The sequence below is a fragment of the Diadema antillarum genome, unplaced genomic scaffold (genome assembly GCF_040938485.1).
Source record: "Diadema antillarum isolate AM-2024a unplaced genomic scaffold, OU_Dant_1.0 scf00000111, whole genome shotgun sequence".
In the NCBI taxonomy this organism is placed as follows: domain Eukaryota; kingdom Metazoa; phylum Echinodermata; class Echinoidea; order Diadematoida; family Diadematidae; genus Diadema; species Diadema antillarum.
This window is the reverse complement of record NW_027271000.1, coordinates 2,394,284-2,408,327: the sequence shown is the minus strand read 5'-3', so window position 1 is coordinate 2,408,327 and position 14,044 is coordinate 2,394,284. Positions and strand designations below refer to the sequence as shown.

The 14,044-nt window shown below is 39.0% G+C and overlaps 1 protein-coding gene and 1 pseudogene across 1 annotated transcript in view; one reads left to right on the top strand and one right to left on the bottom strand.

The window, feature by feature from the left end:
* Positions 1-1,390, top strand: part of LOC139719479 (apoptosis-resistant E3 ubiquitin protein ligase 1-like) — a 30,784-nt gene extending 29,394 nt beyond the window's left edge. Inside the window, exon 18 of the mRNA XM_071630895.1 lies at positions 644-1,390. Coding sequence (XP_071486996.1) covers positions 644-746 — 103 coding nt within the window. The 3' untranslated portion in view covers positions 747-1,390. The remainder of the gene's footprint in view (positions 1-643) is intronic.
* A 10,652-nt stretch (positions 1,391-12,042) lies between these two features.
* Positions 12,043-14,044, bottom strand: LOC139719515 (uncharacterized; annotated as a pseudogene).

Genomic DNA, 14,044 nt, shown 5'->3' with positions numbered 1-14,044 from the left:
CTGGTAGCAATGTCAGTATGGGCAAGAGGGATGCGAAGGGAGTGAATAATGATCTACCAGTATGCAAGTCTGTGGTTTTTATACTTCCATTGGAAATCTTGCTGGAATGTAGCTAGTAAAGCAGGTGTAAAGTGCATTTGATTAATGATTTTAAAAAGGGATGAAGTCAGTTTTATCATACCATGATAAAAGAGGAAAACATGTTGTCACATTCTGGGCACGTTGTATTTGTAGAGTGGAGTGTAGTGATGTGATTGTTGAGTCTCTGGACTCTTAAACCAACTTTCTGCGGTTGAATTTGTACCCCATATATCTAGCCTTATGACACAGCATGATATCTGTGATGTACCTCCTGACCCAGACATACAAATTTTTACCAGACAATGACAGTGAAAATGATGATAATAGTAGGGTCATTTCAAAGAGAGACATTATTACTATGCCATCATCACATGGAATAGAATCAATGTGATGCGTATGTTTCTTTTCCAAAGTGCAGAAGTGGTCGAGTATACAAATGTGTTCAGGATTTAGATATGCACGCACAAAAAAATATTGTCAAATTTTGTTATATGTGAAAAGTTTGCAGGGGTAGAACTCCTAAGAATAATAAAAATTGTTTCTCCTTTCTTTTGCAATACAGTTTTAACCAGCTCTGTCTCCCTACCTACGATACGATAGAGCATCTGCAGAAATCGCTTGTACTTGCCATCACGGAGGGTGTGGTCGGATTCGGTATGGCATAGTTCGGCACGAGCTGGGCTGCTATCAGCTTGTGGTGCTGACGTGAGACCAGAATGGTGAGATATTTTGGCTGAACAGTGTAGAGACATGTTTTGGCTTTGTGCAGCAAGCATCAGAAATGAAATCATGCAAGTTGTGATCATACTGGATCACACTGATGACTTTGATGGCAGCCATATTTGTCTCATTTGATGAGAGTGAGAGAAGTTACCATGGTGATAAGAGTGACCAGGGGGTACTGAAGACTTTTTGAAAAAGACACATTTATTTGTTGTTGATTGTCAGCATGATGATAAGACTACCAGTTTGTCACATCACATCCTGACCACTCATGCAAACCCGTAGCGTTGTGCCCCTCACTCTAACACTACTCAGTATTACTGTCAAATGGCGACACTTGGATTTGCTGCACTGTAGCGCCACTCCCTTTTTTCGTACGAAGATTTTGTGTGGATAACGAGAATTTTATTGAAATATCACGGGATCAAGGCAATTATTAATGTTGCAAAATTTACTCACCGTATCTGTGTAAACCTTGTATGACTTTTGATTGAAGAATTTTGCAGGAAATTTGTTGTGTATATGCAATCTTAAATTTGTAAAGTGTATTCCATGTTATTTTTTACTAAATCAGCTCATTTAGCTATTAAAGTAGGTATTTTTTTGCAGGGTATTATTTTGTTTCTGTTTGCACTACTTTATACTAACACAAGATAAAGGCTGATCTGAAATCTTATGCTTTTGAAAAATAAATGGATGATTTTGGAATTTTTTTTGTATGAAGAGATACTATAAGAATCTTTCAATTGAGATGTAAACAGTTTTAAGATCTGGCTTCTTGATGGACAAAAGACTGAAACTTTCTTGCCAAATTTGAATCCATTCCAAAGTTGAAACAACATTAAAAAAATCCGTGAAATTCATGATAGTACTATTTTTCCTGGGTTTGCATACTGCTTTCATATAAAGTATCATTCTATAACTTCAATGATGGAGGTCATGATTTGAATAATACAGTTCATTCAGCTGTACTCAAAGTGTTAAAAGGGATAAACTGGTTTCTTATGGTTAATAAACAGATTGCTCTTTTAATTCAGAGTTTACCACAACCTTGGTCAAAGGATTGAAGTCAAGATAGAAAGCATGAAGGCCTACTGTAGAGAAAAATCAACATTTTTGATATCATTATATGGGCTTATTTCATTTTTAACTCCTGACATCAAGGAAAGCAGTGAAAGCAGTTTGAGAGCAATCCAAATTAGCAGAAACTGAGATGGAACAGTGAAAGCCAGTGATGTGTAACAAAACATTTCACAGTTTCACCTCTTCATTTGTGTGAATCTGTGAATACTGTATACGCTATAATTTTCGCGTACATAAATTTTCGCGAATTGCCGCTGTCACACATTTTCGCGAGTGGTTAAATTCGCGATTGGGGACCAGAGAAAATATGAAATGGCAAAGAAAGTGTGAATTTTCAACTAGCAAATAAGAATGATACTAGTTATACACTGCATGAAAAAGACTTGCCAAACTCTGCGAACAAGTAAGTTAGAATTCAACATTTTTGAAGTGGTTAAGTCCATCGCGCTAGATTTCTGATGAGTGGTCCCCTAGATTTCTGACGAGTGGTCCCCTTGCGATAATGGATTGGCTCTCTACAGTATTCATAAGTAGACGTGGACATGCGTAAACAAGCTTAGCCAGTATGGTCTGTTCGGTAAGCCGTGACATGGTATACTAGTACTGAAATGTTCGTATCATCAAGGCAAGGGATTCATTTTGGAAGGTAATATTTTCGCGTGCTATTAATTTCGCGAATAGCTCCCGACTCGCGAAATTCGCGAAAATAAACCCCCCACGAAATATATAGTGTATACAGTACATAGTATTAATGGCAAAAGGCATCATACTTTTGAGCTGTCTTTGTGTTCTGAAACCAGCAGGTGTAAAAATTTACCGTGGTGATATCCACTTTTCCATTGCTTATGATAATTTTTCATCATACCACCATACTCATACTAAAGCTTGTGTATAGTTTGTAATACCAGAAGAAAACAAAAATGTTGCAAAACCTCAAACCTCAAAAGCAGTATAATGGAAGGCATCAGTGCAGGCTGCAAAACTTGTATAGAGGACAATTTCAGCTGTCCAATTACTGAAATGAAAATCATTATTACAAAGAAAAAGGAAAAAGGTTACCAGATCCTCTGTAATGTATTGCTGATAGAAACAAGTCTGATCAGTGCATACTGTTTCATGCAATTACAAATGTATTTGAATCACTCCATCAGAAGCATCATTGCTAAATTTTCCCTCAAAATGAACCTGTGCTCTTGAAACAACAGCAGAAATCTTAAAATCTGCACTACCCTATTTAAGTCATTGTTATGTTTATGAATGATTTAACTCGTATTCACTCACTCCTTAGTATTGTCAATTTTGGGAGCAAATATACACTGTTAATTCATTCGTTCTGTATGCAAAGCACACTGATATATCTCATGGTTATAAAGCGTGCTACAGAAGAATTAGCTATTGATAACACGAACGTTTTTTATTACTCTACAATAATTATGTGGATGAACAGTGTTCAAAATAACAGCTAATTCAGATGTGGATATGTAGGACTATGTGTTTTAGGTATTACATGGTTCCCAATTCCTAAGATATTTCAGTTATCAAATTAAAAGTGTGTGGGTTGATGTGATTTCTATCTAAACTTGAACTCTCATGTCATATAACAATTACTTCTGTTGTGTTACAGCACAAAATCAAAGTTGCTAGTTGCATTAATTAATAATTTTTGTTGTCCTGCATGCTTTGTAGCATTTTTTAATGAGTATTTCATTTTGAATGATTTTGTATATTTTGTTTTACAATTTAAGTCCAATATGAAGATGACTGCAATGTGCAATTCAGTGCTTTCATACCACAGGAACACGGTTAGTGCCTGTCATCATAGAAGACAAATTTTGTAAAGTTTGCATATTAATAATCATTTTTTTTTTTTGCTATATGTAGCTGGTACGTTAACTCATGAGTTATGCAAAAGTTTGGATGCTGTTGATCAGTTTGGTGTTGTTTTTCAGGGTGCTTACCATACAGACATAGATATATTGTGTTGACTTGATTAAGTTTTGATAAGTGTTGTTATACATATATTGTACAAGTAGAACATTTTTGCCATTATTATTGTTGATATTGTTGTTTGTTTGTTTGTTTTTGGCTGGGCCAATTCAAGCAAACTTCATGTGACTGTGATATTGCAGATGAAAGTATTTCAATCTGTACATATTTCTGTGGCTCCCCAAAATGTTTGTGTCATTATATTTGTGTTCGTTCAGTAGAGTGTAGTACTTGTGAGAATTTCCACTCTGTGAAATATTCTGTGTATGATAGAGAACTGCTTAACTGCCAATGTGTATTCAGGAGCAGATATGGAAAGAAGATGGATATTGTCGACAAAATGTAATTATTACTTCGTGTATTATGTCTTAATGTCAATCAGACTCTCACCATCTCTTATGTGACAGATGATTTGTGGAAAGAGCTCTCCTTAAAGTATTGCATCTGTAGATGATTTGCCACTTGAAATTCATTGTGACTTCATCCATGCATGTGTATGTCTCTTTGATTATTCAGAAGCATAGTTTGATGCATGTATGCAGCTTTAAGTTCTGTTCTTTGTAACTCGCACCTAGAGAATAGTGTACATATGGGGGAAAATATCTTGTGTTTCTACTATGGTACTTGATTCCACTACTTTGAAAATTCTTGTTTGTATTTCATTTGTGCCAGTGTCAAGTGATATAAGCCCTTTTATCAAGTGCAGTCTTTTGTACGAGAAACTCAATTTGCCATGCAATCCATCTGCCCTAAATTCATGAAGTGATGATGTAGACTACATTATTATCAGCAGACTCAAGATCTGTATGTCCTGTGTTCAGCAGCTAAACCAATTAATAATGATAAGAAAAAAAAAATATCAATAAACAGGATGGTTGGTATCATGTATTTGAATCTTTTACTCAGTATTCAGGAACACATCAAGAAGGAAGGTCAATTTCCGTATCAGAAAAAGAAAAGAAAAGGAGAAACTTGTACATGTTTGTACATTTAAATCTGTCTCTTACACAGGTGAGGTTAGGAGCATCACTGAAGTAGGAATACAAGCTCAATATAAACTTTGATGTCTGTGCAGCCATTATTTCCTGAAAAGTCAAAGTTCATTTCATTTGTATAATGTAGGTGTTCATGAAAATACAGCAACAATCTGCAGTCTCTTTTGGAGAGAGAGTTATGTGGTTTCTTTGATAGTAATGTTGTAAACATATTAATGACCAGCTTATCCTCTTCAACATTGAAGAAAATTGAGGATTACTGGTAGTTTACTTGTAGTTGAAACCTACCTCATTGCAACGGTTTTCTACCAGAAGAAGGCAAAAACTAAAACAAGCAATGTAAAAGGATGTATAGGTGTATATGTGAAGATTTCAATTGCTGTGAAAGGTCTGATGTTCCTTGCAGCAGTGAATTTTTATGTTAAAATTTAATGCTGTGTAAATGCTTGTATTTCACAGTTTTTTTTAGAAGGCTGGTGCTCCAGCTAATCTGCATCTCATTATGAGTGCATATCCTCTTTCTATTATACCAGTCCAGAGGTAACTCTCACTACTCTGCGTGGCATTTGGAACGTTCTGATACAGGAGCAATGCACTCATCTACACATTTTCAGTATACATATACAGCTCCCAAAACCAAGAAGGAGACAATGAAAGTGCACCCCCCCCCCCAAAAAAAAAAAAAAAAAAAAAGAAAGAAAGGAAGAAAGGAATTTACATTTCTTGGACTAGATGTGACAAACCAGTTAGTGCTGCATTATGGATTTGCCCACATGAGTGTTGGTAGTGTATGATGAAGTCATCATGTGAAGGTGGTAATCAGACAAAGTAAACAACAAGGACAGCAACTGTGATGTTGTTAACCTGGTAGAAATGACACTTTGTTTGGTGTGGTGCCACATACAGTGAATTCCTATGTGTGCTGACTTGCCTATTCACACCAGTAATCATGACAGTCGGTGGGGACAAGCTCAACTACATTCTGTGGGACAGAAGTTGTCTTCACATGTCTTGGCGATACAGGTGGTTGTCACAGAAAGTGTGGTAGAAATGTCACAAGGATATGCTAGGGGATTATAATATGTAGACCAAAGTAGGTCAACAGATGCATGATACATGAAGATCTGTGTGGCTTGACCTCCACCCCACCCCTACCCCGGGGGGGAAATCTGTGATATGTGTGACTTTGAGTCCAAATAATTGTGCAGCAGTTTTATCATTTGATAAAAATTTGATTGCAGAAAAAAACCTGATAAAAACAAAACAATGTAATCAAGAGTTCTATCCATCAAGGCACGCAGTAATCTGCACCTATACTATTGTGATCGGAAAATGAGGATTTTACACCTACATGTGTGTCCCTTGGTGCTACAAAGTTGTTCTAAGATTGCCATATATTTTTTTTTTCAATTTGTGCATGCATCTCATTTTATTTTTAAATCTCAAAGCACTACAGTCATGCAGCTGGAAACTGGTCCTTGAACAATTTCACTCCTATGCTGTGACATAGATACTGTATAACGTCGCTGGGGCGACAAGACCTCGTAACTACAAAATGTCAAATGTTCAGGAGAGCCAAATAACATGGCGGCAAAGCACTATACCGAATGGGATAGCCTTTCCTCTGACGTGCCATGGTGGCTTCATTTTTGGGGTAAAACACTTAGGACTTGGACAGGACATCACTTCACCGATTATTTGACCATAAATGCAAAAAAGTCATTTTCACCAAAATTGCAGATACAAGGTCTTGTCACCCCAGCGACGATAATCACATGTGCCACTGAAGGCTGAGGTGACCGTTTTATTTTGCTTTTCTGCAAGGAGGAAACAGAGCCCATATGTCATACAAACATGGCTACACTCGACCAGCAATCACAACAGAAACATAGTGCTGTGCTTCAATAAATGAGTTTTGATCTTCAAGTTTATTTATGAGCACTCTTAGCCTAGATTTGAGATATTATACGATGCAATGATTTTAAAATAGAATTGTGGTATTTTTTATGATTATTATTCTTTTCCTTTGCAAGACGTGCTTCTAAAGAAACAGATGACAAAGGTATTTGTGGTAGTGCATTCGTCGGTAAACATCTATACGTGCATAGTGATTGTATTGATTGTGTAATTATATGTTCAAAGGAGCAAATACTTAATGTTTAAAGGTTGTTGAAGTTTTATTATGTTTTTATATTCATATGTGTAATCCAATTGTCTTTATTTGTTGTAAGTTAGAGTGCTGAATATTGGAAGTGTAATTGGCAGAAATTGTCCTTTTTTTGAAAACGTATTTATTTGTTGAAAATTGTGTTTGTGAATTCTTTTGATAAAATTTAAAGGTAACTTAAGGTAAAGCATAGTTCTCAGATGGGCTCAAAATTCATTTTCCACCACTTGGTATTTGCGTGCAATATATTGAAAGGGTCTACCAAGAAAATTGTCTGGCTGACACGGTTTGCCAGGATGATGAGTTGTTGTAAAGTATTTTGAGATCAAAAAAGTGAAATAATTTCAGTCGTAGTACATGATTTTTATTCTTGAAATGCCCTATTATGGGTAGGAAGTGCATTAAATGATGATCGATTATGCCTTGGCAGGAGTATTTCCCAATATTGAAGATGCATGCGATTCACTCTCGCAAAGATGGATGGATACTTATTCCGATTTGTAATCAATTACAAAACATTACATAACTACCACAATCATATGCTCTGAAGAGATTGCAATAGAGTCTGCACACCTTCCTGGCTAATATTTTGCATTTTCGCTGTTACCCAACTGAAATTGTATTATCACAGCATCTTTGCACACATGTCTTATGCAAATGTGTCTATTTTAGAGCAAAAATTGACAGTTTCTGCAGGCGTATGGTATGGAAACCATGTTTTACCTTTAAGTCACAGAGAAAGTATCATGTATATTTCATGTGATCTCTTTATTGATTAAGTTATTGTGAATGTCATGTATAAGAGAAGTATAGATGCAGGTCTTTCGTGAGGAATTTGTGAATGTGTGTATTTGTGTTATCAAAGTTGTAATTTTTTATTTACTCCCACAACACTGTGCAATAGGGAATTCGTAGAGTGTTCACATTGTCCCTGTGTTTGCTTTGAGGGGAAGATGTTGAAATCTTTTAAAGTTTTTACAGTGAAAATGGAAAAGATCCTGTCTATAGGTAACAGTCATCAACAATAGAGGATACATTTTTGAGTTCACTTTTTCAAAAATTGTTATCGTTATCATTTATTGCTACATCAGCCCTGTCTTGTCTATCCTGTGCATACCACAACATGAAATGTAAGGTTTTCTTCTTTTTTTTTTACCTGACTAATTTGAAACAGCTTATCGTGGTGGAGATAATGGTCCATTGCTCTTCTTGGAGCATATCGGTGTCAAGAGCATCCATCTCAAAAGTTGATGTTTTTGTGACTAACAACTAGATATCCATTTGTATTCACCATTGCCTTCACAGAAGGGTTATTCATTCGTTTTTTATGCCTCCGCCACGAAGTGTCGCCGGAGGCATTATTCTTTTTTATATTTTCAAGAAGGGCTTTTGTCCCTTTCTTCATTAGACCAAAAACCTCCATTATTCACTTTTGTGAGAAATGGGAGTTAGGTTTGTGTGTGATTTTCTTTTTAAACCACAGATCTTGGTAGATATTGAGTATCCATACATTATCACAGCAAAGAGTACACTATGAGATTTGCAAGAACTGTGAAGCCGGTTGCTTGTAAAGACTGGATGTGCCAATCATTAACCCTCTGAGGAAATCACACTATGGCAGATTCAATGGGTTAAAGAGAAATGAAACCCAACTTAATAGTAAACATGTGGATTAACTGAATGTAGCAATATTAGTAGAACACAACAGCAAAAAATTGGACAGTCATGTCAAAAGTTATGAATTTTAAAGTTTTGGTATACAGCCATTGCTACATGTGAAAGAGTACCACAGTTTGTGATGTCATTTATGTGCAATGATATAAAGAAAATATAGAGGGAGTTTCGCAGAATTTCACTTTTTACGAAAAGTAAACATTCCCTCAACTCATCAGTGACATGTTCAGTTCTTTATGCTAGAAAAGTGAAAATATGTTGAACTTGACTTGCTGCATTCCCTCAATTTACATACATGTATTTGGGTTTCATTCTCCTTTAATACCACAAGAAACAGTAAATAGATTATGTCAGGTTTCTGTCACTCCATACTAAACCTGTTCCATATGGGAACCTTGTGACCTGTTTATTAAGTCTATGGGGATTTCAGAATTCAGTATGAAAAGGGTTAACATGACAACGAGCTTTGTATGCTGAAACAAATGGCAGATGAACGAAATTTTTAAGCAGGTGCTATATGTCACATGACTTGGGTTGAGAAACCTGGTGTATCAAATCTGTATGCTGGTTATCAATAAACAATAACATGCATTTGTCAGCAACATTATTTATAACCAACAACACATTGATATTGTTCTCGCCGATTATCATCCTGTTACCTGGACACACTTGGTCTCAGTCATTTCCTCCAGTGGGTCTGTTGGAAATAACTGTCTCTGGAAATGTTTGAGTTTGTATCTGTCACTTTATGGCACTTTTCATAAAAAGTACTTTTATGCACCCGTAGGAAGTGGCGGAATCATTTGTGGTGCTGGTGAGGAGGTACTTTCCTGCCCAACTCTTGTGATTATTGACATTCTCTCAAAGGTTACCGTTTTAATAAACAGACATGGATTGCATGAACTGAACCTCTTGTAGTTTACCCATATTTTTCTGTGCTTACGACTATCTACAAAGTTGCAGATTGAACAGTCGAAGAATGGGAAACCTGAGTTTCAGCCCAGTTGTACATTGAGATAGTGAAGCTGTTAAGCTTGTTTATTCGATTTGTAGCCACTTACTACATTGCAACGTACGCAAACAAATCCAACAGAGTTCAAATGAGTTTGTTTGTTCACTCGAGCATATACTCTAATTTGCTCCCTTTACAGTTAATTAATGTACACACTTCAAATTATCAAGTATTATGTGACTTAATTCTGTGGCGGGACTAAAACTTGACTTGCAGTGAGCCTCCTGGAGAAACGAGCGAGTCAGCTTTTGCATCCCATGACGCGACCAGTATGGACGTTGGTCAGCAGCTAACTGACCCAATGGCACAATTAACAAACCGCGCAAAAACGTGCAAGATGACAACTTTTCACTCATTGCGCATGTCCCCATGGTGTTCTTAAACTACAAATGAAACAAACTCTAACACAAACCACAGACCACAAACCGCATGCACTGGTGCATTCCTGGAGGTAATAAACAGTCTGGGGCAATGAACATGAGGTTTCTAAGCTAGTTCTGTCATCGTCATCGTCTGGAATCCTGCCTATCGGTCGTTGGTTTACAAGGTTGGCAACCCCCAGTAGGTATGTGCACAGCTCAAACGGTGTCAAGATGTGCTCCCCAATTGCATTCATGAGAGCGTACCTTTGTACTTGCAGCTTTCAACCAATGACTCTGCACTGCCATTCTAATGGGGGGGGGGGGGGGGCAGCAAATGTCATGAATGTCCACTCTGTGCCTTTCTCAGCATAGAATTCTCATAGTTTCTCTTTGGACCAGCCCCATACCATGTCTCGTAGTTCACGCTGTGTACCAATGAACTGAGTTCCATTATCACATAGGAATTTTCCTGGCTGGCCCCTTACAGCGAAGAATCATCGAAGTACTTGCAGGAATTCCATCATCGCACGGTCAGCAGCAAGCTCAAGGTGGACAGTCCTTGAGTTCATGCATGTGAACAGCATGCCATAGTTTTGGCAGTCTTGTTACGTCCTATCTTCATTTGCAAGGGCCCAAAATAGTCACATGCTGTGTAGTGAAATGGCGGTGAATGTGGAGATAGCCTCTCTCTAGGCAACTCTGCCATTTCCTGGGTCTCGGTCTTGTGGTCGAAAGCTCGGCAGACTGTACATCTGAACTTTACGGTCTTTGCCAAATTATGTCCTTTCAGTATCCAGTACCTGCGTCGTGCCTTTGCAGTCGTTACTGCCACTCCATTGCGACTGCTCTTGTGAAGATGCCGCGTAATCAGGGTCGATATCCAATGTTCTTGTGGAAGTACAGCTGGATGCTTCATTTCAAATGACATTTCAGCCTTGTCTACTCTGCCCCCTGCTCTCCTCTGATTATACCTATTTTGTCTGTGTATGGGGTGAGGGTCTTTAATTCTCCCTTGTCGACTCTGGCTTTTAATGACTTCTGGGCTTTCTAGATCAAGATATTCTCTTCCTTCTGCTCTCCCTTCAACTTTCTTAGGAACCTCAGAACATATGTCAGCTGTATCAATTTTCTCCAGCTGGAGAATTTGGTACAGTCCATGACATCCTCTTCTGGCTAGGTGATGTTTAGAACCCACTGCTCTTTCCTTCTTTCCTTCTCCATATCGGGCATCTTTTCCTCTACCTTTACTTCTTCAGGCCATTCTGACTTTGGCTCACGTAGGAAGTCGGGTCCTTGCTGCCATCTGGCATTCAACTGATCTGAATTTAGCCCTCTCGACAGGTCATCTGCTACGTTCACTTCTCAGCGGATATGACACCCTTTACTTGGATCAGTGGCAGTCTGGATTTCTCCAACTCTGACAGCGACAAACATCTTGTAATTCCTGGCCTTGCTCTTTATCCACGATATTGTTATCATACTGTCAGATAACATCAGTCATGTCCATTGACATCACAGTTCGGATTGCTGTATACAACCTGCCTGCAAGTACCGCTGCTTGTAGCGCAAGCTGTGGGACAGTCAACTGTTTCAGCGGTGCCACTCAGAACTTTTCTGTCACGAACTGTGCTTTGTACTTCCCTTCGTCTACCTCCCACCTGACATACACACATGCTCTACATGCCTCCATGGATGCATCACAAAAGATGCAAAGTGTTGGCTTACCTCTGATATTAGCTGGTGTCAGGCATCTCTCAAATTGGACATTTGTCAGCTTTTCCATTTCTTGGAATAACTTTCTCCATTCAGCCTGACTTTCCTCTGACATCTTTTCATCATCCCAGTTCAAGCCTTCCTCCCATAGCCTCTGCAATCCAATCTTAGCTCATATCACTAGAGAGGTTGCAAATCCAATTGGAGCGAAGATATGAGCAACTTGGCTAAGGATGCTCCTCTTCGTCATCTAGATTGATTGAATATTGCATCCTCATTCATTTTGACTTTGTATGAGGATGTGTCTGAGTCGTTTTCTTCCCATACCACACCCAAGACTTTTTCATCAGTGATTGTCTCTAGCAATTTGGGCTTTTCATCCTTCTGATGTTCTCTGGAGAGCTCCTTGTTTGACCTCCATCCCTTTACTTTGAACCCTCCATCAGCCAGTACTTTATTGATGCTTCTGCTCAGCTCCTCTGCCTCAGTCACTGTCGGCATTGATGCACAGATGTCATCCATGTAAATATCATGCATGATGGTCGATGCTGCTTTCGGATACATCTTAGCCCCTTCCTGGGCTGTCTTCCGCAATGCCGTCTGTGCCATAGCTTGGGTTGGCTTATAACCGAAAGTGATGACTCTCATGACATAGACAACTGGCTTCTTATCAGGGTTCAGATTCCTACACAGAAAGCGATGGACATTTTGGTCCTTTGCAGGTATCATCACTCTGTGGTACATCTTGGATATATCTGCGCAGAATGCCACCTCGTGTTCCCTGAATCTCATCAGTACACCAAACAGTCGATTCAGCAGACTGGGACCCTTCATCCAATAGTCATTTAGCAAGTGTCCCTGGTAGGAGGCAGATGAGTTGAATACAGTTTGGATGAGGGTACTCTTCTTTTTTTTCTGGTCGAACGACCACATGATGCAAAATGTAATGCACTGGACATTCATACGATCATACTTCATCCTGTGACAGCTTTCTGGCAAAATTCATTTCGACCATCTCCTTGATCTGTCTGTCGTATGCCTCTGCATGATTGGGATTTTTTTGCCAGTTTCCTCTCTGTAGCATGTAGCATCCTGTCAGCCTTGCTCTTGTTATCCGGTAGAAGATCCGGCTCCTTTTGCCATGGATAGGGAACGAGCCACTGCTTTCCAACCTTCTGACAGGAATCACTGATCAGCTTACCCTCTTCTATTTCGTGTCTGCCAAGTCCGTCCGGTTGGCACTGGTTTGGACCGTGACAAACTCCCATCGACTCTGTTGTCCAGAAATCTTTCAGGTTCGTGGTATTGGTAAGCATCACATTCTATACTATGCTTTTGGTAGCCTGATGATGTGGTCAGCTCCAAATACCCCCCATCCCAGGGGGATGTATATCTTGCTTCCAAGTTCCTTTCTGTCTGGTTTCTCCTGTATGCAGCTTCGCATTATCAATTCCAACCAGGACATCATTAAAATTGATCCGCTGCTACGATGTAGACATTTCTGTCCCAGGTTGAACGCCTTGCACAAATCATCTCTCTGGACTTCCACTATGTTGTCATTGATGCAATCCAGACCAATAGCCAACACTCTGTATACTCTGTTGTCATCGAGAGATCACAGTCCTATTTGGTAGATCTTTGTCTGGACCTCTTCGGCAATGCATCCAACTTTAGTGATGTTGATGGATATTGGCTTTCCTTTTAACCCTAGGTTCTCTGCAACCAATCGTTTGACAAGGCTAATCTGTGCACCCGAATCCAGTAAACAGTTGACTGAGTAGCTCTGGTCCTTGGAACCCACCATAGTAACTTTCACAACTGGCAGAAGGGCTGTTCTACCTGAAACACTTGCCACAATCTCACAGGTTGTTTCTCTGTGCAGCAAAGGATGGTGAAAGGATGTGCACTGTTCTCCGTTCAATTTCTCTGTACACCTCTTTCTTCACTTACAAGTTTTCAGGTTGTAGTCCCTGCCTGCTCTCTTCAGGCAACTGTAACATGCATGATTGTCTTTCATCATTTGGGACCTTTCAGGCTGACTCTTTGAGAGGAGCTTCTTACACTGGTCCACCCAGTGTTCAGAGGGTTTTGCAAGTCCAGCATTTGAAGTCGGTCTGTTTACCTGACTTGTCCTCCTCAGATATATGGCTAACTGAAGCTTGCAATCGTCTGTCTTTCTGTTGAGTGGCTTTGCCTTGGCAGTCCTCCTCTTGATCTTGAGGTCCTTCTCCTTCAGTTCTGAACTCAT